Below are 24,776 nucleotides of genomic sequence, written 5' to 3'. Positions count from 1 at the left end.
AAATCAAAGTTTATATACCAATGCACTCATAATTAGAAAAAGGTAAAACTTAAAAGAAAGTTTGCACAGCAGCAAATTACACAACATGGCAGTTTTTAAAATTTTAAAATAATTGAACAAAAGTAAAATATAGTTTTAGCAAATAATTGAAAAAAAACTAGCAAATTTTAAATTAAAATCTTTTTTAATATTTTTCATTGAAATTTGCAACATTAGAAGTCTTTTAAAATATTTAGTTGGGTACAAAAATTTTAGATTCGTTTAAAAGTAGTAAGAATTATAAATAAGCATTAAAACTATATACTTTATATTGGTATATAGAATTGTGTATTAACTTATTGTTTAATAAACTGATTTCTACTAACTCATTTTTAATCCAACTTCTGTATTTACTTTATAAAAAAAATATATATTTACTTTTTATAAATTTTACAAAAATGTTAAGTCTCATTTCTAATTACATAATTATACCATTTTTTCACATAAGAAAAATATATATATAAATTATTAAAGTATTTAGCATATCAAGAAAAACATGATTTAAAAAAATTTAAGTTTCGGTTTGACCATCTCCTTTGTCATATTCTTCATTTAATTAAACTAAAATTTAAAAAAAACTTTTATTCAAGCATGCTTTTTAACAGTACAATCCCATACATAGTGTATCAAATTAAAGTTAACCTACAAATAATTCAAAATTAGCTTTTTATTTGCTCGAATTAAGTTTATTTTTTAAACACAACAATTCGAGAACATCTATGGCACAAAAATCAATCTGTTAATATCAGTGTAAAACACCACTTTAAATAAATTTAAATTTAATAAACGTTGCTACGCTATGTTGTATTATTTACATATTTAAATATTTACCAATATGGTATTACAGCATATTAATATGCACCAATATGGTATAACAGCAGCACCGGTTAAAAGGATAAAAACATTTTTACCATTGGCACATAGAACAAAATTGTTACAGATTTTTACTTAATCCATGAATATATATATATACAATTAATCAACACAGTATAATACATAATTAAAAGATATATAACAAAAAAGGCGATACTTTTTTTTTATTTTTTAACTTTTGTATTTTTTTTTTTGACTAAAAGTTTAAAAACTACTAAAATCTATACAAATTAGCTAACATAAAATTTAAAAAAATTTTAGTATGAAATTTTGATGACCTTTAAAAAAAGTTATCAAAAATGTAAAATTACCATTTTAATTGATATATAATCAGTTAAATTATAAAATAAATTTGTATACAAAAAAATTTATGTTATTTTGTAAAACGTCTTTAAAAAATATAAAACAAACTTTATTTAAAATATATGAACTAAATTTTCATAAATTTAATATTTGTAAATATGATTTAAAATTTTAAACAAATTAGTGCTGTATTTAAAAAAAATCTAGTTAAAAATTTGAAAACAAAAAACTCACAAAAATATATAAAAAAAAAATATTTTTTTTTTCAATTTATAGTCTAGTTAGTTGTTTAGTTGAATATCACTTTTTCTTCACGAAGTTATGTTGCTTGCCATCTTAACCTTTAATTTCATAAATTTTAGTTCAGAAATTAATATTTATTTATGTATCCTAGATATGGAAAGGCAGAATTTCAAGCGTAACATTGATTATCTTAAGTTGACTTTGTCAGTTAGGATATTACCAAATATAATCGGTACCTATAAACTATACAGGATCGAATGGATCGAATAAATAGAATGTACCCAAACATATATCAAATGGTTTTTGATTAAACCAAATGGATCGAATGGACCAAACAGATCGAATGGACCGAATGGATCACATGCATTATGCTTATTCTGAATGGGTGAGGGTCGGGGTAGGGTTTAATTTATGCAATATTTTTGTTCCATCCTATCCATTCGATCCATCCTATCCATTTGATCCATTCGATATACATTCGATCCATTCGATCCTGTATAGTTTATAGGTACCCAATATAATTACCGGACAGTTGAAGTTTACAGTTTAAAGTAACTAATTTAGGACCCATGTACAAGTAGCAAGATTTAAACCCAGGACTTAACGTTGCTAAGCCAGGTGTTTTTACCGCTACAATAAGTTACATGTTGTCTAAACTTAAATTTAAAAAGTATAAACCAATTCTTTCACAATTTGCTGTGTTACCATGTATATTATCACTTACCATCTGGAATTGTTCCCTGATAACCAGGGGGTAAGTAGTAATCCCACACCCATGTTTGATGCTGTACGTACATCCATGTTGTTACAGTTTCATCGTAAATCCATAATGGATAGTTGGTAAAGGAATCAGTTGTAGAGAGAATCCAATTTTGTTGATCTGTAGTTTAAAGTAAAAAAGTTTACTGTGACAATTTTGTGAAAATGTTGCAAATTATTTTATAGTAAAGTTATACTAAGTTAACACTTTTATCAAAATCCGACACTTATTTTTTATACTTGGATACAAATTAATAATAAATTTGCTCTTAACACAATTGACCAATTGACTAAAATCAAATTTTTTATACCCAAGTCTGGCACAGTTTCAGTATGTACCGATATTTCATCTGATATAAAGTCTGGATGAAGGGGTATTTCTATAAATTACAATAAAAAACTTTAATTAAAAATAAAATTTTATTTAGTCAGCAACAATGCAGTATCAAACTGTTGCATACTAAATATTACATTCATCAAATATGAAAATTTTAAACTAACCGTCTTCTGGTAAAACCTCTGGTCTTTGAATTGGTTCATCAACTTCTAATCCGGCATAATCGATATCTGGTATTTCTTGCAACTCTGGTAGATTTAGTAATGCAGAATCTGGTGAATTGGGCAGCTCAGGTTGATTTTGTGATGCAGAATCTGGTGAATTGGGCAGCTCTGGTTGATTTTGTAATGCAGTTTCTGGTGAATTGGGCAGCTCTGGTTGATTTTGTGATGCAGAATCTGGTAAATTTGACAGCTCAGGTTGATTTTGTGATGCAGAATCTGGTGAATTGGGCAGCTCTGGTTGATTTTGTGATGCAGAATCTGGTAAATTTGACAGCTCTGGTTGATTTTGTGATGCAGAATCTGGTGAATTTGACAGCTCTGGTTGATTTTGTAATGCAGAATCTGGTGAATTGAACAGCTCTGGTTGATTTTGTGATGCAGAATCTGGTGAATTGGGCAGCTCTGGTTCATTTTGTAGTGCAAAATCTGGTGAATTGGGCAGCTCTGGTTCATTTTGTGATGCAGAATCTAGTAAATTGGGCAGCTCTGGTTGATTTTGTGATGCAGAATCTGGTGAATTGGGCAGCTCTGGTTCATTTTGTAGTGCAGAATCTGGTGAATAGGACAGCTCTGGTTGATTTTGTGATGCAGAATCTGGTGAATTGGACAGCTCTGGTTGATTTTGTAATGCAGAATCTGGTAAATTTGACAGCTCTGGTTGATTTTGTAATGCAGAATCTGGGAAATTGGAGAGCTCTGGTTGATTTTGTAATGCAGAATCTGGTAAATTTGACAGCTCTGGTTGATTTTGTGATGCAGAATCTGGTAAATTTGACAGCTCTGGTTGATTTTGTGATGCAGAATCTGGTAAATTTGACAGCTCTGGTTGATTTTGTGATGCAGAATCTGGTAAATTGGACAGCTCTGGTTGATTTTGTGATGCAGAATCTGGTAAATTGGACAGCTCTGGTTCATTTTGTAATGCAGAATCTGGTAAATTTGACAGCTCTGGTTGATTTTGTGATGCAGAATCTAGTAAATTTGACAGCTCTGGTTGATCTTGTGATGCAGAATCTGGTGAATTGGACAGCTCTTGTTGATTTTGTGATGCAGAATCTAGTAAATTTGACAGCTCTGGTTGATCTTGTGATGCAGAATCTGGTGAATTGGACAGCTCTGGTTCATTTTGTAATGCAGAATCTGGTGAATTAGACAGTTCTGGTTGATTTTGTGATACAGAATCTGATAAATTGGACAGCTTTGGTTGATTTTGGTTGTCAGAAGGCCCTGTAATAGTAACTTTTGGACCACTACATGATGGAATATTGGTTTCAAGCTGTTCCAAACTGGTTGTTGCTGTATTTGAGATTGGGCCGGACACCGTAAGATTTTCTCCAGCATAATGGCTTGATCCAGAACTACTTGAATCATCATCTGATGAATTGCTTAAAGGGTTTAAAAGATTTCTGCAAAGTTCAAATATATTAAAATCACAACAGGTTACATTAAAAATCAACTAAAAGTTAATGTCTACTGCTTATTAAATCAACCGTTTTTAAACATAGAAAATAAAATTAAACGTATTTTGTTTTCACCGGATTTATTCACTTTTGTTTATTATCTGAAAAGTTATGAAGATTTTTTTTAAATATTGATTTACCCTGATCCAATAATTTCACCACTTGTATCCTGTCCACAGAATGTGTTTGAAGACAATTCGATTTCCAAGTTAGAAGGCAAACTATGAGTTTCAGAATCTGATAATCTAAAATATAACATTTTTAAAGTTTTTGTTTACTTTTTAACTAAAATAAAACACACTTTTAAACAACTAAAATACATTAGGACAATAAGACAGCAATTTTAATTACATATAATTTGTATTTGTAACTAAGGCTTATTCAACTAATTAGGGTAGTCTAAGAATTTTTGTAAAACATAAATATGAACTTAAAAGTTGGCACAACAAACAGTAACTCTTTTCATTGCATATAATGAAAAAACATGTTGTTTATTATGCTAATAAATATGAAAATCTAACAGGTACAAAACAAACTTGAAACATTTCCTTCACCACAACATTAAACTTACCAATGCATATACAAAAAAACAACCAATTAACATAATTACCATCTTAATTACCAACAATTGAAACCTTAAGGGAAGTTAAAATATAAAACAAATGAAGTTTAGTGTATTAAAAATTTCTTTTATAATATAAGAGTTTTGCATATGTGTAGATAAGTTCTATTAAATATTCTGATCACTTGTATTTAACAGTTCTTTGAAAATCTTAGGAAAGAGAATTAGTTTGGCTAGTTTAGTATGAGAAAAAATCAGGTAGGACCTTAAAGTTCGAAAAGAATGAAGTTGTACCTAGAAGTACGAGAGAGAATTAGCTATGACCGCAAAGTACAAGAGTTTTTTTGAGAACAGTAAAGTACAAGTGATCCAATTATTCTACTCAAAAGATTTACTAATTTAATTAATAGTATTTCATAAGAAATTTGGTCGATTATAATACCTATTTTAGTAAACAACATAACTAATTTTAAAATTCTTTTAGGTAAAATCGAGGTAAAACAAATAGAATTATTTAAAAACTTGACTCACTCTACACTTCTTGGTAAATTGTTTTCTACAGTTAAAGACCTGTGCCTTCTTCTGGGCGGAATTTTGTTAGTTGGTGGCCTTCAAAAAAAAAGTTTAGTTAAAGATATGATCTTGAATACAAACAGAGCATAAATTAAATATAGTTTGTATTAACTTACTACCACCCACCACCTTAAGTTATTGTTACCACATGACTTCAAAATGCCAGCAAATACACTCGAATCTTTCACCTTGTGCCTTAATAACCTATTTACCCCAGCTTTACTTCCATACATAACAATATTCATTTCCTTGAAAATTTATATTGTCTAAATATACATCAAAAAATTTGATTTGGTTTTTCTCTATAACTTAGAGTAAAATTTTTATGTGCAGATTATTTCAATTTTTTTTTTAATTTTATTTCTGCGCTTTACTACAGCGCATTTAAAAACTCTACTAAAGTGCTTAAAGAAAGGGTTTGAAAAAAATTTGCAAGGTTTAAATTGTTTAAAAAATCAAAATACCTTAAGCTATTATTTCCATCTATAGCTGGGTTACTTTTAGCCATTTCTTCAGATCCTCTAAAAAATAAAGTCATTTTTATTTTACATTTAAGTGTTTTGCAAATTTATAAACATTTTTGGGGCATTAAAAATACTAAGCAACGTTTAGTTTTTGTCTCTCAGTCTCTACAGTAACAAACTAACAAAAGATTAATTCTTGTTTAAAATCAGTTTTTAATTACCCTTTTCTGGCCACATTAGGAATTGGTTTTTTACTTGAACTTGATGACGCCATTTAAGAAACTTTTAAAATTCTTTGGATGTAAATTCACAATAGCAAAGTGAATATGATGACTTCATTGAAAAAATACCTGTCTGACTGTTAGTTTTATTTTTATTTGGGTTGTCCGTGATTGATGAAAGTAAATAATAAATAAGATAAACAATTAATATTACAACAAGTTGATTTAAAATCCTATAAAATAGTCTTCTAAAAACCCTAAATTGTTCTTAATTATAAACACTGAAATAAATTTAAACAATATTAAAAAAAATTCAAGATCGTCCAAGTCCAACAGTCTTGTTAAAATTTAGTGTTGGCGGTTAAAAGCATGAACTACTAGAAACAACGCCTTCTTATGCAGCCAATAGAAACGCGCGGTAGATTTATTTTGATCACGTGATCACAGAAGACGTCATAAAACATTTTTTTCATTTATCCTCAATGTAGAAAGTACGCAACATTCAGTATAATAACACTTGTTACCAAAATAGAAACATTTCATACCGTAACCCAGTCCAAAGTTGACTTTTTAGTTTAACATTTTATTTAAATTGTCTCGGTATTAACCTGCTGATTTGTTTTAAGATAAGTAGGAGTGTGTATCGTTTACAAGTACCTTACTTAAAGAGAGCATTACAGCTTAGAATTAGCAGAGAACAAACTAATGATATTAACTTCATGTAGTGGAGCTTATAGTACTGACCCAACCTATGTCTACCAGAAAATTTTTACAAATATATTTTTTTACTTACTTAAGGTCTCCGATACAATTCGGCCAATTTTTATATACCCATCGCTAGATGTAAATAAAATAAGTTTCTAATAGCGTAAAAAATTCTTAATTTAAAACTTAATCGACAAAGGTCGTTTATTAAACGTACGTCCAGTCCCTTGTCTAAAAGTTTAATTTATTCTAAAACTTAAATTAAAGCAGATTTTGTCAAAATTTAACAAATCTTTAAAAGACACTTAAGATTTAATGAAAATGATTTGTTACAATGCATATACAACAAATAAAGATCAAAATAAAATTAGATTTTAATTTTTTAACACCACACACCTGATTAAGTTTGTTATCAAAGTTAAATAGTTAAAACATACGACAAAATAAACAATTCTAAAAAAATTTACGTTATTTAAACATACAACTAAACAAAATGATAAAAGGTTTAATAACCTTATCAACAAAAACAAACTAGTTACTATGCATAGAGAATTAAGCAAATGAAACATGAAAAAAAAACATGAAAAAAGGTGAAAAAAGGAAACATGAAAAAACATGAAAAAAGGTGAAAAAAGGAAACATGGCGTAACATTTTGTTCACAATAGCAAAATTTTTTAATACGTTTTAATATTTTAACTTTTTTAAATTTTTTCGTTTATAAACTTTTTTATTTTTTTTTTAGTTTAAAATTTTTTTTCCCCTTTTTTAAATTTTGTATTTTTTTTTTGTTAATTTATTTTAATTTTTTATTTTTTTTTATTAAGTTTTTTTTTTATTTTGTATTTTTTTTGTCTTTTATTTTGTTCATTTTTTTATAAACTTCATCTGAATTAGATCGACATCGGTCGACACTTTTCGTTTCTTCAACACAAAGCAGTTATTTACACGTCATAATTGGATTGTACACCCCAACATTTGTCACCCTCAACAATTTAAATTTGGTCCAAACATGAAATAATATTTACAGAATCTCTGGCAAATTTAAAATAATTAACGGCGATTATTGTACTACTAAATATTTACAATACTCCTTACTAGAGCCAAAAGTGCCAAAAAAATTTGACTACATTCGATTTACCCTATTAAGATATTTAAATGCTTTATAAAAGCTACACAAAAAAGAAAATACTTTACAAGGTGTGACAAATGCTGGAATGTACAACCCAATTACTAGGACGTGTAAGTTTTGACCGCTTGCTGGATCTTTTTTCGGCAAATGGGACAATGTCGCAGAGCTTTTGTACAATTCATACAACAGCAGATATGACCACATGGAATAAAAACCATGTTTGCCTGTTGGTCAAGGCAAACCTAAATGAAAAAAACATTAAAAGATTAAATTTAACTTCTACAAAAATGCTTAAAAAATTAAATGCGTTAAACTTTTAAATTGTAAGATGTATTTATTGTAAAAATCAGCAAACGTTATACTTACAAACATACCTGTAATAAATTTAAGTTTTTACTTTTTTCAAATTTACTTTTTTTAATAAAACTTTATTTATATACGATTAAAAGAACAGCGCTTTAAAGCGTTCCAAGATAATTTGCGCCAAATCGATAAAAAAACAAGCGTAAGGGGGCGCCAAAGAAGCGTTTTAAAAATATGTAGAACTTAAATAACTAGAATAAACAAAAGTTAAGGCAAAATTACCAAGTAAAAATAAAAAAAGGCAATTTTTATTAAAGTTTCTGGCAACAAAAAAACTTTAAAGTATTAATTTTTTCTGAACAAAGTAATTTACGTTACAACGGCTAAGATAATAAGTAATTTTAAAATTCTCAACGATACAGGTGGAATTATATATCACCGTAAATAAAGTATTGTGACGTAAAGAGGTTCGATTATTACCGTGTATAACCAACAATTTACAGCTAAAACCAAATATGTGTGGGAAAAAGGGGGAGCTATAATTCGGAGAAGAATATGTTATATATCTTCACAACTTCCCTTTTCTAATAAAAAATATTGCGTTAAAACCATTTCTTGTAAAAAATTCAGAAAAAAAGGTTTTATTGAAATTTGATTTTTTGTTGTTGGACAATTCCCAAAATTTAACAGCCATTTTAAAATATTGTGCAACACTTAAGGCGGCGGTTATCTTTGTGATTCAACAAATTTCAAAAGTTTTATCAATGACCTGATTACCACAAAACCCCCAAAAAAATCAATACTTGGGGACTACTTACGTAAGAACTAACATTGTGACGCAACAAAATGTTAAAGTTGCAATAATGATTTGGCATTTAATAAAAGTGTTTAAAATGTTTAACTAGCAAATAGAGGTTTGTTAAATTTTACACATTTAACCCCTTAAATATACAAATTACAAAATTTAAATCAGAATTTTGAAATAGGTAAAATTTTAAAATGTTGTAATATGTAAAAAAAAGGCTACAAAGGAAGTAAAGATCACGTTTCGGAGTTACGACACTTCAATTTTAATTTTTTTCTTTATCGTAAATTACTAGCTCTCATTACCGTTACCTAATATTAAAAAAAGGTTTCACAGGGTATAACCCAATTTTTGAAGATTAATTTTGATAACATATCAGCAATGCAAACAAACTTTAAAAATTATCAAAAATTAAACAACACTTTAATATTTTAAGCTTTTTTTAAATTTAAACAGTTTTTTTTTAAAACACCTATTTCGCAGAACACCAGTTCACCGAGATATTTAACATTAAAGTAAATAGAATTTTATGCAATGTTGATTTTTATGTTACAAGGTCGACTAAGGTATACAAATATAGGTTTAAAATAAGATATGCTTAAGACATGTTTTTAATCTCACGTCAATTGCTTCTTACGTCACAAAACCATATTATCTTAATCACAATCAATATTTGTTTACAACATCTGTTCAATGGAGTAATATTTCCTACTTGACGTTAAAATAGAAAAATTTAAAAATAAATTATTAATAATATTTTGTATGTGTATGCTTTTTAAAAATTTATATATAAACTTGAACATTAAGATTGCGACATTGAATATATACGTTCAACATCCGATTATTTAGTAAACATAAATTCAAGCATGTAATACAAAATTAAATGTTTTGAAAACAACTTTAACAGGGAAATAAAAACATTTCATTTTTTTATTAATGTTTGTCGTCATTTAACGAAAAATTTTTATGTGACACAAACATTTCGAAATTCAAGATTTGTAACAACATGATTTATTTAAAGAATGCGAATTACATGATAACTAAACTTAATTCTCCTAAAAATGTTTCAAATTCCTAGATAGTTGACAAGTCAATAGCCCCACGCAAATAATTTAAATACAAAGTTAAATTCTTACAATATTAGGTAATTCTTAAGTTTATTCTATTTTTTTTTTAGCTAGGTAAGTAACACTACACATACAATTACACACTTAACATTTTTTACAAGAGTTTTAAAATTTTAAATTTAACGAACTTTTTATTGAAATACAATGTTGGCGGGAAGAGATAACCGGCTTATCCACGAACCAAACAAAATTATAACCTTTTTTTACCGTTAAAAGCGCGGCAAACAAAATTGGCGCCAGAACCAAACTGTAATTTTAGAATTTATGGGAATATAAATAAGAGCGGACATCGGCAGAGGCAATTTATTATAATCAAATATGGTTTGCTTAGCATAGGAGAAAAAAAAACAAGACTGTTTTTTGTCAAAGATTTTTAAGTCGTCACACAGTTAATGATAAATGATAAACAGCGATGCTTTCAAAAAAAGAGTCAAAAAAATTCTTAATAAACTGAACAATTATTCAAGTGTAGTTAAGCGTTTTTTGTTATGGTTTCTAACGTCACGAACAAAGGTTTCTAACGTCACGAACAAAGGTTTCTAACGTCACGAACAAAGGTTTCTAACGTCACGAACGAATGGTATATATACGCCAAATAAAAATCCAAAAATCCCAGTCAGGTGAAACACCAGGTTATTCCCCACAAGGTATTGCGCTACTTACTGTAGTGTTGGAAGCCCTGAAATTTGCCAAAATATAAAATACAATCTTGTTTACAAGGACATATAATAAAAAACTATAAACGATTACATGGATAACTTTACAGGTTTCCGTGAACTGTTGTTTTAAATTCGTAGTAAATGAATCATTGTTTGAATAAAATATCTGACAAAACAACTTTTATGCCTATATTCACAATTCATTGGATCAACACCACAACAACATGTTTTGTTTTAAACCATGCAAGTTATAATAATTTAGTTCAATAATAATATTTACTGAACCACACATAGACATATAACAACAATAAAAAACTCATTATAAAAAAAGTAAAACAAATTAAAATATATTTTAGCACTTAAACATTAATATTTATAACATAACTAAGTTTACTTTCTTTTTTGGGCAACTGAAATATATCAAAATCCACAATTCTTTTTGTTTTAAAATAATAAATTATTTTAACTAGTTTCTTTTTACTTATTAAAATTTATTTATTCAGCTGATTTTGGTTTTAAAATAACTTTTAAATTAAATCTATATTTTCATTTTACCTTTTTTTAGTATGAAGATAAAATGTTTAATTTAGTTTTTGAAATAAAATTTTCAATTAAACACAAACCTTGCAGAGCATTTCATCTTTAAGTTGTTGAAGACGTTTTTGTAACTTCTGTTTTTCTTCTGGTGTTGGTTCTGGTGCTCCCTCCGAAACCTATAAGATAGTCGTTAGTTTTTTTGTTTTGTGGTTCAGCAGGGGATCACAGGGGATCGAGCCCCGGACCTAATGTAGTGTAGAAATAGTTCTGACCACAACACCACGCTGACGAATTTTTAGACTGAAAATTCCAAAACTAAAAATAAATCTCAAAAAATTCGCTTACGTTATTTTGAGCAGTATTCAATAGCTTTGGTTGAACATTCGACTCGCTTAAATGTGATTGGTTCGTCATAACCGAGGCTTCTGAGGAGCTAGGAGAAGGCTATAAATTTAATTAAAAAAAATTAAAAAATATGTACAAGATTGAGTGTATAAATTTTCAAATGGAAAACGTTTCAAGAGTTGACAACTATTTTTAAAATGAGTTTGCTACTATTAAAAAACATTATTGTATATGATACTGTAATAAACTATATTAGTTCTTTGAACTTGATTCTAGTTACACTTTAACAACTTCTGATAAACATTGCATTACTTTATTTAACCTTTAACCCATCATAAATAATACTTAATCGTATAGGCACTCCTGTTTAATCACGTTGGCAATAATAACCCCAAATAAACAAATGTAAAAAGAATTATGGCCTGATATCAGGGTCTAATATAATGCCCCCTCAAACTTTAAATAGTTGCAACACATAGTTAAACATTATTTAATGATTAAGTAAAGTTGATCGTAAACTAATCGTAAACTCAGACAATAAAGAGCATACAAAAAAGTCCTATGTCTTCTCCTGACTTTAACTTACCTCATTGTTCATCTCCACATCAGTTTGGTCGACCAATTCAATGTTTTCTTGTGTCTCCATTAACTCTGGGTTTTGACTTCCACTTAATGGTGCTTGGGTGGTTATAGGGGGTAAATTTGCCCCTGTTTGTGGAGTTGACTGAGTTAAACCTGAACTAGCAAAAATTGGTGGAGTCTGTCCAGTAGAGGGAGCAAGAAATGGTCCGGAAGTAAAAAGTGGGTTATTATCAAAAGTATCCAAAGGTGGGTTAGTGAAATCAAAACTCGATGTAGGGGTAGATAAGAGACTGAAACCTGACGGTACCCCAGATTCAGAGTAACTGGGTGGGGATAGATAGGATATTGAGCTAGGGTCTGTGGATGGGGTAAACAAGGGGTCTATGTTAGAAAATAGGAAACTTGTTTCTGTTGTCATAGGTGTTTGTAACTGGGTTTCAGATGGTTGCCTTTGAGCACTAAAAATTAATTTTAAGTTTAAAAATCAGATTCAACAAATGTTACCTCGAGTTTAGGTGGATAGAATACCTTTTCACATCTAAGATAATTAAATATGATTAATTAAATTAAGATATTATTATTCGTTTTAAAGCATTATTATAGAAACTATCTAATATATTATTATTACAATAACAAAACAATCCTTATGTTGTTTAAAAAAGGCAACATATATTGTTAAAAAACCAGCACAAAAAATATTTTTTGGACATGAACAACTAAAAAACTGTTTTAAGTTTTTATGATATAACCTTGAAAATAAAATCTGCCAATTATTTTAAACATGGTAATTTAAGCATATAACCTAACCTTCAAATACAAAATAAAATTAGATTTTCTATGGCTAAGTATTTTTAATTGGTATACATGTTCACATTAAATAAAAATAGTTTTATTCAAAACTTTTAAACTGTTTTTTTAAGCAACCTTTGATTGGCTTCATATTCCATGACTGCATCAAGCAAGGCAGAAGCTGACTGGTAGGGGGCGCTGTGATCCTCTATTTGTGACCTCATGACCTCTCTTACTGATGCTTCTTCAAACCCCATTCCTGGTGAAAAAAATTTTGCAAAACTTTTTTTAATTTTATTTAAAAGGTAACTATTGTCAGAGCTCACCATAAAAAATAATAGCTGAAGAAAAAAAGATTGATAAAAATAAGTTAGTAACATAAACAAGTGTCAAGTTACAAAAAATTTAAAATATTAAAGCATAGAAAAAAGGGGGCTATAGGGACTTTTGTCACATTTTTATATAAAAACATAAGATTTACAAAACTATTACTTATTCTTGAGGATTTCAATTAACAATATATTTAATATTAATGATATATCTGATAATGAAATAAGCTGCAAAATGTAAGAATTGTTAAAGTACTTGCACTTTAGTTATGTCAGTTAAGTTGTTTCAGCTTAAAAAGAAAGTTGTAAAAATGTTAACACAGTTGCATTTAACCTTTTATAGACATAGAAAAAAAGGCAAAAACCAAAAAAATCCAATTCCTAATTTGGTAAAAATTTTGTTCGCACAAACAATGCAAATTTTGCAAAAATGCTTAGGCTTATTTTTTGAATGGTAAATCTGCTATTGAAAAGCTTAAGTTCAAAACCAAAAATTTAAGCAACTTTTACAAAAAAAATAATCTTGTGAGCATGAGGTAATTATAATTACGCAAAAGTCATAAGACTTAACCATTAGATTTGTAAACAAGCAATTTTTGTGTAAGACCAAATTAAATCAAAGCTTGCATTTCTGCTAATTTTGTTTGACATTGAATTTTGTACATTAAACTTTGGACATAAATTTTTTTAACAAGCTAGCAATAGAACCCCATTAAGTTAGCAATGGTAAACCTAATTTAGCAAAGCTTATAAATTTTATTGTAGTTACAACCTCCTTACTTTTAGTACCAAGGACATCACCAAAAAATATTAAGAAGTACTTTACCTGGTACTTTCCCCACGCCCAAAGAACCTTTTTTTCCCCCCCTTTTTCTTTTTACAAAATACCAACTAGCTAAACCAGCTGACGTAAAAGGTCATCGCTTACATTTAATTTAAGACTTAAAAAGAATAATGCATTGTCATTTTATATTACATTTTTTTAAAGCAAAGTCATTTAAAATATTTTTCCACAATGCAAATATTATTTTAGATATTATTTTCAACACTACTATTATTACAAAAAAGCTGCAAAAACAATATTTTTTTAATTTTAAATATGAATAATAGCACACATATTGCAACATTTAGGCCATTATTCAATTCACGGAAATGCATCATTTATAAAATATTGATCACAGTTTAAACTTTGTATAGACAGGAGTAAACAACATGATTTGGCATACAACCATTCATTTAATCATTTTAGGCCAAATATTTTGCAACTAGATTGCACCATAAGTTTAATTAAAACAAATGCTGCAATCTAATTCTTTGCACTGTTGCATATTTGCAGTAAATATTTACATCGACATTCTTTAAATTTTTTCTTGCATTTATTTGAAAACTTTTGCAAGTAAATGTCAACCACCATAAATTTGATTCATAAATTTTAATGTTTAACTTCAGTAAATATTAAAGCCAAGGAAGGTATTTGATTGGCTGATGGTATTTATAAAAGGGTGCAGCAAAGAACAAACTTTAACTTAATGGGTTTAATATTACAAAATCTTAAGGAACTAAGATATGATATTGCAACCTTTAAAGACAAAATAACAAAGAAATTTCAACAGAGTCACGACCTTTTACACAAAGAACATTGTTTGATTACTATGGTGAAATTATTGTCAATTGAAAACTTACAACATTTATTTTATGAAAACTTATAAGACAACAAACTTAATTTCAACTCATTCTTACAAAATACAGTTTTATTTTTAAATCCCTGCAAACAATTTTTATTGTTAAATTTCAGTTAAAAATTTTCTCTTTTTTGTTTGCTGTACCAGCCAGAACAAGTTAGCACAAACAATAAATGGCAAATATACCAGTTTGTACAAGGTAAAAATTGCAACATCATTTTATAAGATTTAATTTAAACCACAATTTAATGCAAATATTTAAACTTTAATGCAAATATTTTAACAACAAAAGTTATGCAATGGCCTACAATGTAAACAAATTAAGTTTTTATTGTACCATTATTCTTTTAGATTAATGATATTTTACACTATTATTGCTACAAAAACAACAAGTAAAAAGGTTGAACAACCTTAAAATTAAAATGTTTAATATACTAAAAATATTTTAAAACTTTATAAACCAAATTATGCATAGCTTGAAGGCAAAACAAAATCCTATTATAATTTGTTCAAGTTGGTATCATAACATTGTAAAAATATTATCCTGTGTTACTAGACAACTGGACAAACCGGAATAATAACAAATATGTTATACTACTCTCTATAACAACACAAATCATATTATCTTGTTTTCACAAACCATATTATATTATAAAAAGGAAAACATACCAAAAGTATTTCTAAACCAGAACAGGAACCGATCCTTACTTGAGATTTTAAACCTTTTAAAAAAATCAATAAATAAACCAAATTTACTTAAAATCTTATTAAGTAAGGTTTCCCTTTTAAAGTAAATATTTTAGACACAGGAAAGCACTTTATTTATACAGACAAGCCTATATCACTTTTTAATGACAGACATTTTACATCCTTTTTGTGAATGACAAATATATTAAAAGAGAAATATTATTAGAGAAAATCCACCTCAAAAAAAAATTTAGATTAGTAGGTGTTAACAAATATCTTATATTAAATATATTCACAAAATATTAACACATTAAAAAATGTTTAAAAAAAAAACATTTTGTAATAATTAATTAATTAATAATTTTACTGCTAAGTAACACATAATCTTAAATTACAACACAACAAAGTAATCTTTTAACGGTTAAGCTTTTAGTGTAATTTAAAACCAATGTAACCCTGTAGCAACGATCAATTAGTTGCCTTGGTAAATATATTTAGTTACAAATGTATTAGCCACTTTTCTATTATATTACAATCTTAGGATCTTCCTTTGAAACAAAAAGTATTTTAACCCCTTTTATTCCCCAAATATTCCCTATTTTAAGCATTTATAATGACTCGTAATTTGATAAAAAATAGTCTCTTGGGAAACAAATACAAATTCTTAATAATACTCTTACAAAAAAAAGTTAACTTAAATTAAAATCCAATAAAAGGTTTCAGCATTTAAATAATTATTTAATTTTTTTATTAAAGCCTAAATATGTTTTACTTATAACTTACCGATGACAGTTTTTGCAACTTCAGTTTTTAGAGCTTCATCCAACTCCCTTGCTTCCCTTCTCATTTGATCTTGGGGGTCAACAATCGGGACTGGAGGTGAGGGGCCTTGCATCCTTAAATAGAATATTTATTTGCTATAAATTTAAGAAAACATTTCAAGTATTTATTATCATCCAAACCAAAAATAACTCAAAAATAAAACTTACCCGGAAGGTGGTACATCTTGTCCTGGAGTTCTAAGCGTAGGACGATGTAAATTTGGAAATCTCTCAACGACTGAATTAACAAAATCAAGTCCCTTGTTTTGTAGCAAAAATTCACAACTTGGATACCACTTCGCATGTTCTGACCAAGGGTCATCATGGTAATCCCAATTCTGTAATCCACCGTTACAGTACCAACATTTTACACGATCTCTACTGCCTGTAATTAAATTATAAGTTTTTATCTATTAATCGAAGAACAACTACTTAACCTGATTAGCTAAATAACCACTTTTTTGTTTCTACTGTCTGCCATTTTCTAACCACCATTTTAATTTGTTTCTACTGCCTGCCATTTTCCAACTACCATTTTTATGTGTTCTACTGTCTGTCAATTTTCAACCACCACTGTAATTTGTTTCTACTGTCTGCCATTTTCTAACCACCATTTTAATTTTTTTCTACTGCTTGCCATTTTCTAACCACCATTTTATTTTGTTTCCCTGCATTTTCTAACCACATTTTAATTTATTTCTACTGTCTTACATTTTCTAACCACCTTTTTAATTTTTTCCACTGTCTTACATTTTCTAACCACCATTTTATTTTGTTTCTACTATCTGCCATTTTCTAACCACCATTTTATTTTGTTTCTACTGTCTTACATTTTCTAACAACCTTTTTAATTTATTTCTACTGCCTGCCATTTTCTAACCACCATTTTATTTTGTTTCTGTCTTACATTTTCTAACCACCATTTTATTTTATTTCTACTGTCTTACATTTTCTAACCACCATTTTATTTTGTTTCTACTGTCTTACATTTTCTAACCACCATTTTAATTTATTTCTACTGCCTGCCATTTTCTAACCACCTTTTTAAATTTTTTTTCTACTGTCTCACATTTTCTAACCACCATTTTAATTTTTTTCTACTGTCTTACATTTTCTAAACACTGTTTAATGATGATTTTACTTTCTACCATTTTTTTCTTTTATTATTGTCTACCATTTGTTTACTGTTCCCCAAACAGCTTCCTTTAAATTCTAACCCGCATTTAGTAAGTTGATACTTCCTTAAACCATCTTCACTTCCTTGGTATTTCCACAGAAAATTTAAACAGTAAACTGCTATGCAACTACAATTCACCTTTAAACTATAGATTGTAAAGAATTGTAAAACTGGCTTTTTTAGGCATTGAAATATAATTTAAAATAAACACAAACCTAAATAATAGAATCCTGCAGCAGCTATATCACTAACAGATGCATCGGTGTAACTCCAATCTGTGAAAGTATTAATTCGATTTTGATGGTTTTCCATGTGGGGAGAATTGGCATACAAACAGGGAAACATAGTCCTCAGGTTTTCTCTTTGTTGGCTGGTAAGTGGGAAATTTTGTCGTCTTGGTGCTGGCATGTTTCGTTGCTTAAAAATTAAATTAAAAAAATTAAATAAAATGTTCACAGAATAATTTAAGTTGGACTTATAGGTTATTGCTTACATTTCTCATAGGCCTATAGCTTGGTGAGTTGCGATCAGGAATATTTCGATGTTCTCTTTCCTGCGCCATTTTACAGTTAGGAAAATGTTTTTTATGTTCAGTTAGGGGGTTATCGTACAACCTCCAATTTCTTAAGACCCCACCACATGAAAAACATTGTGAGCGGTCCAAATTACCCAAATAAAACCACCCAGCTGATGCCATATCCCTTCCAGATGGGGTTGGGGGATGATTAGGCCATCTTGCGAATGTTGTTAGTCGATCTAACTCATCTCGGAGGTTAAGTCTCTTCAACAGTGCCTCATGTTGGGGGTCAATCACATTTGCAAGTTGTCGTTCAAATGGAACTTCCTCGTTAGGATTGGCACGAGTGTTTACTGGTCGTGCAGTTTGGTAAACAGGGTTGTTTTGACGATTTGTGTTGTTTGCAACATTAATGCTAGCTCTGTTAAGACAATTATGACATGCTATATATAAAAAAATATAAATATAAAAAATTGGTAAAAGAATCACAAAAAAAGCACTTTTCATAGCATGCCTAAAACAAAAAACAGCGTCTTAATAATTTATGTGACAAACTACATTAGCATGAGCTTGGAATCAGGATTTAAATGAAGATTACAAAATGTTTAAATTTTTTTATTTAAATTTGTTCAAATAAAATAGAGGTTTTAATATTAACGAAAAGTCGACTTTTTATCAGCATACCTGGAACTTCTTAACCTTTCTAAAATTAAGGTATGAAAGGTATACACTACTTGTTTAATAAAATTTTTTGTGATTTTAACAGAACCAAAAAAAGAATACTGTTTTTTTTTATGATGTAATTTAAACACAAATGACGTTATTCTTAAAACAAAGCTATGAATAATTTAAGTACATCCTGTTTTTAGGAAAAAACCCAGCCACGTATGATGTCCGACCATTACAATCAATTTCAAATATTTCGTTAAAAGTATTTTTTTATATAAATTTTGTGTAAAAGCAATTTTAATGGTTAAACAATATAACAGTTTGTTCTAATACCAATGTTTTAGTTATAACATTTAAATAAAGTAAGAACTCCCTAATCAATAATAAATTGTTGCAACATAACCATATGTGGGAGTAGAAGTAGGTATTTCCCATGGGAAACCGTCCTAATGGTGCAAAACCACTCACACAACCAATACTTATAAAGTTAATGATACTTCAAACTATACAAACGTTATATTCTATATATATAATACATACTTTAGCCTACATCCGTTTCATAGCCACACACACACACACACACACACACACACACACACATTATTATATCCATAGCAAAACAACAATATTAATAAAGAAACAGTAACTTTAACACACTTGTAAGTTTATAGACAAACAAAGACAAAAAAAATAATTATTTCAGATCTTTAAAATAAAAATCCCCAGGAAATTTACCCTATTTTGTTACTATACTTCAAAAGTATGCACAAATCAAAAAGTGATAAAAACTCACCCATTTTGGCCGAAGTGAATATTAACGTTGTTTCTAGCAGGCTGTTGTTGAAACAACTAAATTAATGTTTGATTGTAAATTTTTTAGTTGCCTCTTTTTAAATTTAATTAAATATTCAGCCTATCTAAACTTCAAAGTGGTAAATATAATATTGAACCACTTAACTTAAGTATGCTCAAGTATTTAATATTTCATATATTAAATTAAATTTTTAAGAAATTATTAAACCTAATATATATTAGCGACAAAGATCCTTTTAGACAAGCATTTTAACTATTATTAAAAAAAAACTTACGTTTCCAGCAGGTGTTCGATTAATTGGAATATTTCCACAGTCGCTTAAACGTTGGGCAAATCCACAAGATGGGCTAAAAATAAATATTTTTATTTAAAATATTAAAATAAAATCGGGTTTGGCCTTTATTTTTGTCTTCCATTTATTACAACCCCACATACTTGTGCATACTAAGACCAAATGGATCATGACTGGGCTGCAAATTCTCCTTGGAACCTCTACAAGCAAAGCAAATAACCTTGTCCCGTGTACCTCCATAGTAAAAACCTCCTCGAGCATAATTATCTTTGTTAATCTCAACAAAACTTGGAAAGTTTTGAAAAGTCAAAAGCCGATACGATTCTTCTTTACTATTACCTAAATATATTGTTACTCCATTTTTAATATCTGACTAAAAGACTAATATTTAAAACATCTTTCATTTAAACGTTTACTCAGACATGGTACCCATTTTTAGTTTGATTTTCTTCAACTTGACTAAAGTGAACAACATAATCACCAAAAAATACAATAAAACTATGAAATTAGTGATACATTTATGTTGCAATTTAAATACAAAACATTTATTATATGATGAAATTTACATGTTTATTGTCTGGATTAATTACTTCTATGTGTTGCAAGTGTAATTAAAGCACAGTCAGATTGTTATACACAATCATAAGATACACATTGTTGTGGTGCCACAGTTAAGAAAAAGTTAAAGTTATGAGTCTTTTTAATACTATTGTCCTACTGTAACATACTCATTGAGCCATTTAATCTTTCATGGTGCAATTTTTGAAAAAATGTTAAAGATTTCAATGCAGACACATCTTGCTGCAATGCCGTACATGCCTTACCTGGTAGCACTTGATATTATCATGATACCAGGCACTCCCTAATGACTTCCAAGGTTAAGTTTAAAATAAATACGCCCAGACTTTAAACAGGCTTAATTTAATTAGTTTTGATTTTCAATACCTTGAAAATTAATGGGATTAATTAATTATAATTTAACATTTAAATACCAATTTAGCTCAGGATTAAGAAATAATTTTTAGTTATTATTGTATGCTTATATTAAAAATATTAAGAGGTTCAAAAAAAATTTGTATTTTATTGCATTACCTTAAAAATAATAAAGCTACTTTTAAAAGTGTCACCGGGTAAAAACAGCAGCAACATTCCTAACATACCAATCATGCATAACCACAAGTTAAAAATGCAAAAACACACAATTTTATCATCTGTTTTTTTAACAAATATAAAATTCACAATAAACAAATAATTACCAGATGGAATGCTCACATGATACGATAACAACTCCGGGTCTGAATCTAAATAAAAAGTAGTTCAATTTTAGCTAGGAGTAACTACTAAATGCATGGTGGCACAGAAGAGCTACAGCGAGCCAAACAAAATGCCAAGTTCGATGATTTGCTTAATACTCAATGACCTTTAAAAGAAATTTATAACTTACATATATTTAAACGTGAGTATATACACCGAAAAAATATTTATTAATTAAAAGAGTTTGTGTTTTTTTTACACCAATCTTAGTTTTTACTTACTTTGGTGAGCAGTAAAAACAGGAGCTGGGGGTGCAGGTGCAGCTAAAGTTCTTTCCACATTTCTTTCACGATTTTCTAGAATAATGGTAGCTTCTTTTTCTTCTTCTTGGAGTTCAATATTTTCAAGTTTCTTTGGGTTATTTTCTTGGGTGTTTTTTGTAGATTTTTGAACATTTTGTTGGTTAATTTGTCCAGTAACTAAATTTTTATTTTGCTCGTTATTTGGTTGTTTATCGGGTTGGTTTTGCTGATTAACTGGTTGGCTATTTTGTTCGTTAATGAACTGGTCATTATCATCATTGATTTGTTGATTTTCTTCAAGGTTTGGTGTTTCTTTTAAAGCTAATGATGAGCTGATGTTTTTGTTTAAGGCTATTTCAAAGTAGAGTAGGATCACATTAATGATAAAACACGCTGTGTAAGCATATACTGTTCCAAACCAGTGAACAAACCGCATTAACAATAACGTCCAATTATAATGCCAGGAAAACAAACTTTCTGTTTGGTTTAAGTCCAATGAAGATTGCGCACCTAAAAAAAGTTGATGGTTTAAGCTATTTTCATGTGCCACCTTTGAAGTTTCACCATCTTGAAAAGCTTCTTGTTCATCTTCATCTTGAATATTGGGTTCAGGATCACTGTTAGAGGGAACATCTACTGGACTTCCATTATTAATCTGATCAACACTAGATGAGAAAGTTAACAACAGATATTGCCCACTTTCCAATTCATTCTTATTTTTATTGATTCCACAACAGTTTTTAGTAATGTTTAATAAGACAGAAAATAAGGGACAACTTTTACAGTTTTTCTTCTCAGTCAGAATAAAAGCAACAACATGGAAAAAGATAAGCAATGGGAATATAAAAATCCAAAATATCTCAAATACAGACATAAACTTCACATCAGTGTTCGCATTCTTCATAAAAGAATCGACCTTTTTAAATTCAGGTAAAGATAACTCTAGTTCAAGGTTATTGCAGTGAACAGCATGAAAACACTTAAGATCTCTAGGCTGAACTTCTAAGCAAAGGTCAGAATCACAATTTTCACAGTCATAATAAACATTTTGGGCGATTTCAATTTTGGAACAATTTTTTTCTTTTAGGATTTTTGCTTCTTTAGATTTAGAGTCATGAAATAGGCGAAAATGTTTAAAAATTTCCTCCACTTTCCAGTTTGTTTCAAGATGTTTTTTAATTTTTTTTGGCACCTTTTTTAACGAGGGGGCATTTACCAATGGTGTTACCAAATCCTTATATTCAGTAGGCTGCTGGAAATGGTACCCGGCATCACCACATCTAACACAGTAGCTAGCTTCATCAGGTACCATTTCGCCATTCCCTCCTCGGATTCTGTTTGAATAGGATTTAACCATTGATAAGCCCCCCCTCCCATCCTTTTCACCTTCGCCTTCATTTTCACCTTGAGCTTCACCTATGCAGTCGCTGTCGCCATCTGTTGGCCGATTATTTAAACTGGCATCAATAATTGCAAAACAAATTAAAGAAATTTGCAAAATAAAAACCTTACTTTTCATTTTTACTTTAGGGGGCATTAAAAATAGAAAACCTTTAAAATGACAAAATAAAAATTTTAACACTCACAATAAACCGCATTAAATATTATTTTAACTGTTATGCCGTGACGCCACTTTTATAAATAATGTTAAACACCATTTTGATTTAATATTCTAGTTTATTTTATGTGTAAAAGTTATTTTGTAAAAGTTATTTTAAACCAAAAAGAAAAAAATAACAAAACAAAAAAAATGTCATTAATGTTTGCATTATGTAAATTGAAAGTTACAAACTTTAAAAATTGTTTAAATATTTGTATGAAAATTATGCAACTATGACCAAAATAGTTCTCATTTTAATTGTATTACTACTCAATTAAATGTGTCTAAAAATTGAAGTAAAATATACCGTTAGATGTCAGCATTAAACAAACTAAACTCCAAATTTAAAAAAAGCAATATTAAAACAAAAAACAAGATTAACCCATGTTTACCAACTAAGTCATGATTGAACATTTTAAATATTAGCTTTTTGTGATTTACAGTAACAATCGCAAATACTAATATTTACTTAAATTATAATCATATCGTAAAAAGTTTTATATAGCAATATTATATATATATACCTAAAAAAGAAAAAGTCTTGTTTTGTAGTTTGATACTGCAAATCAAACAATAAAAAATAATTTATATACAATCAACAAGTCAAAAGTTTTAGCAAAAAGTAATGCGCTTTTTAAATATAAATGTTTAATGATAGTTTAAAATATACCCTGCCTAGAAATCATACATTGTGTGATCAATGTGTAAACAACATTAAAAGCGGGAATTTTTATAAACCTACATTTGATTTAGTAAGATTATATCCATTTCAAGATTTTTAAAGTCAATCAAAAAAAAAAAGGTTCAAGCAAAACCCAGTAAACAATGAAATTGTTAAATGTGTACCATTTTTGATCATTGAACGCATTTAATAAAAACTAACGTAAAATAGAGGAAAAAGTAAATTCACCCTTTATAGCGCTTGGTTTAGGCAACTTTTTCATACATGAATGAGAATACGCGAGCTTGTAACAATCTAAAAAAGAGAAAGGCTCGTCGATTTTAGACTGTTTAACTACATGCGAGAGTTAGCTCAAGTTTAAAGGGCTTTAAAAAAAGGGAAGTATCAAGTTAATGATTTAACTGTAAAAGTAGACAATACAGCGATAGAGAAAACTACAAGAAAAAAAATTTGCTACAAGCAGAACCTGTTTAAATGTTTTACTTTAAATAAAAGTTAAATAAATAAAACAACAGAAATGATTACAAATTTCAATATTCTTATCACAAAAAAATAAATAAAATGATGAAAGTTGTTAACTAAGTTAAAATTTTTTAATCAAGGTGACAACAAATGTTTTTAACAGAAACAAGCAAATATTAAACTTTTACTGTTAAGTAATTCTTAAACATATGTTAATTACAAACAATAAAAATTATGTTAAAACACATCGTTTAACCTACTTACAAAATAAATACTGTACAACACAAGATTCTAAATTTAGTCGCTAAAACTGTATATCGACGTCTTTATAGCCATATTATATTCGTTAAAAGATAACTGTTTTTTCGATAACTAAGATTGTACAATAAATTACAATGTTCTAGAATAACTAAAAGCGTGTCAAATATTTCTAATTAACTTAAACTTA

At 28.5% G+C, this 24,776-nt stretch overlaps 2 protein-coding genes across 5 annotated transcripts; both read right to left on the bottom strand.

Annotated features, from left to right (window-relative positions):
* Window positions 1-640: 640 nt before the first annotated feature.
* LOC145741696 (uncharacterized) lies at window positions 641-6,380 on the bottom strand. Of its 3 annotated transcripts, none has more exons than XM_082559330.1 (9): window positions 6,059-6,380; window positions 5,838-5,894; window positions 5,500-5,639; window positions 5,332-5,409; window positions 4,379-4,483; window positions 2,719-4,184; window positions 2,529-2,597; window positions 2,183-2,338; window positions 641-1,556 (listed from the first exon to the last, which is right to left on the bottom strand). In XM_082559330.1, the coding sequence occupies exons 3-9, from the start codon at window positions 5,616-5,618 to the stop codon at window positions 1,552-1,554; spliced, it is 1,998 nt and encodes a 665-aa protein (XP_082415456.1). In that variant the 5' UTR covers window positions 5,619-5,639; window positions 5,838-5,894; window positions 6,059-6,380; the 3' UTR covers window positions 641-1,551. The 3 variants fall into 3 exon arrangements, with proteins under 3 accessions (XP_082415456.1, XP_082415457.1, XP_082415458.1); XM_082559331.1 differs by having other exon boundaries at window positions 5,503-5,639; XM_082559332.1 differs by lacking the exon at window positions 5,500-5,639.
* A 992-nt stretch (window positions 6,381-7,372) lies between these two features.
* Window positions 7,373-23,649, bottom strand: LOC145743518 (uncharacterized). Of its 2 annotated transcripts, none has more exons than XM_082561502.1 (14): window positions 21,564-23,595; window positions 21,285-21,329; window positions 20,172-20,367; window positions 20,011-20,083; window positions 19,716-19,771; window positions 18,230-18,674; window positions 17,952-18,153; window positions 16,728-16,944; window positions 16,522-16,634; window positions 13,176-13,299; window positions 12,256-12,709; window positions 11,670-11,768; window positions 11,411-11,500; window positions 7,373-8,135 (listed from the first exon to the last, which is right to left on the bottom strand). In XM_082561502.1, the coding sequence occupies exons 1-14, from the start codon at window positions 23,119-23,121 to the stop codon at window positions 7,995-7,997; spliced, it is 3,813 nt and encodes a 1,270-aa protein (XP_082417628.1). In that variant the 5' UTR covers window positions 23,122-23,595; the 3' UTR covers window positions 7,373-7,994. The 2 variants fall into 2 exon arrangements, with proteins under 2 accessions (XP_082417628.1, XP_082417629.1); XM_082561503.1 differs by lacking the exon at window positions 7,373-8,135 and adding an exon at window positions 8,144-10,807 and having other exon boundaries at window positions 21,564-23,649.
* Between the last annotated feature and the right edge of the window lie 1,127 nt (window positions 23,650-24,776).

Source organism: Corella eumyota, chromosome 2, assembly GCF_963082875.1.
Source record: "Corella eumyota chromosome 2, kaCorEumy4.1, whole genome shotgun sequence".
Taxonomy (NCBI): Eukaryota; Metazoa; Chordata; class Ascidiacea; order Phlebobranchia; family Corellidae; genus Corella; species Corella eumyota.
The sequence above is the reverse complement of the archived record's forward strand: the minus strand, read 5'-3'. Positions and strand labels throughout refer to the sequence as shown.

Excerpts from the sequence above, each read along its gene's own strand:
- LOC145741696 (XM_082559330.1), bottom strand. The coding sequence starts at position 5,618 with ATGAATATTGTTATGTATGGAAGTAAAGCTGGGGTAAATAGGTTATTA. Across the intron at positions 4,484-5,331 it reads AATTTACCAAGAAGTGTAGA|ATTATCAGATTCTGAAACTC; the intron begins GTGAGTCAAGTT and ends GTTATATTTTAG. Across the intron at positions 4,185-4,378 it reads GGTGAAATTATTGGATCAGG|AAATCTTTTAAACCCTTTAA; the intron begins GTAAATCAATAT and ends TGAACTTTGCAG.
- LOC145743518 (XM_082561502.1), bottom strand. The coding sequence starts at position 23,121 with ATGCCCCCTAAAGTAAAAATGAAAAGTAAGGTTTTTATTTTGCAAATT. Across the intron at positions 20,084-20,171 it reads TTTGGTCTTAGTATGCACAA|CCCATCTTGTGGATTTGCCC; the intron begins GTATGTGGGGTT and ends ATTTATTTTTAG. Across the intron at positions 11,769-12,255 it reads ATGTGGAGATGAACAATGAG|CCTTCTCCTAGCTCCTCAGA; the intron begins GTAAGTTAAAGT and ends TTAAATTTATAG.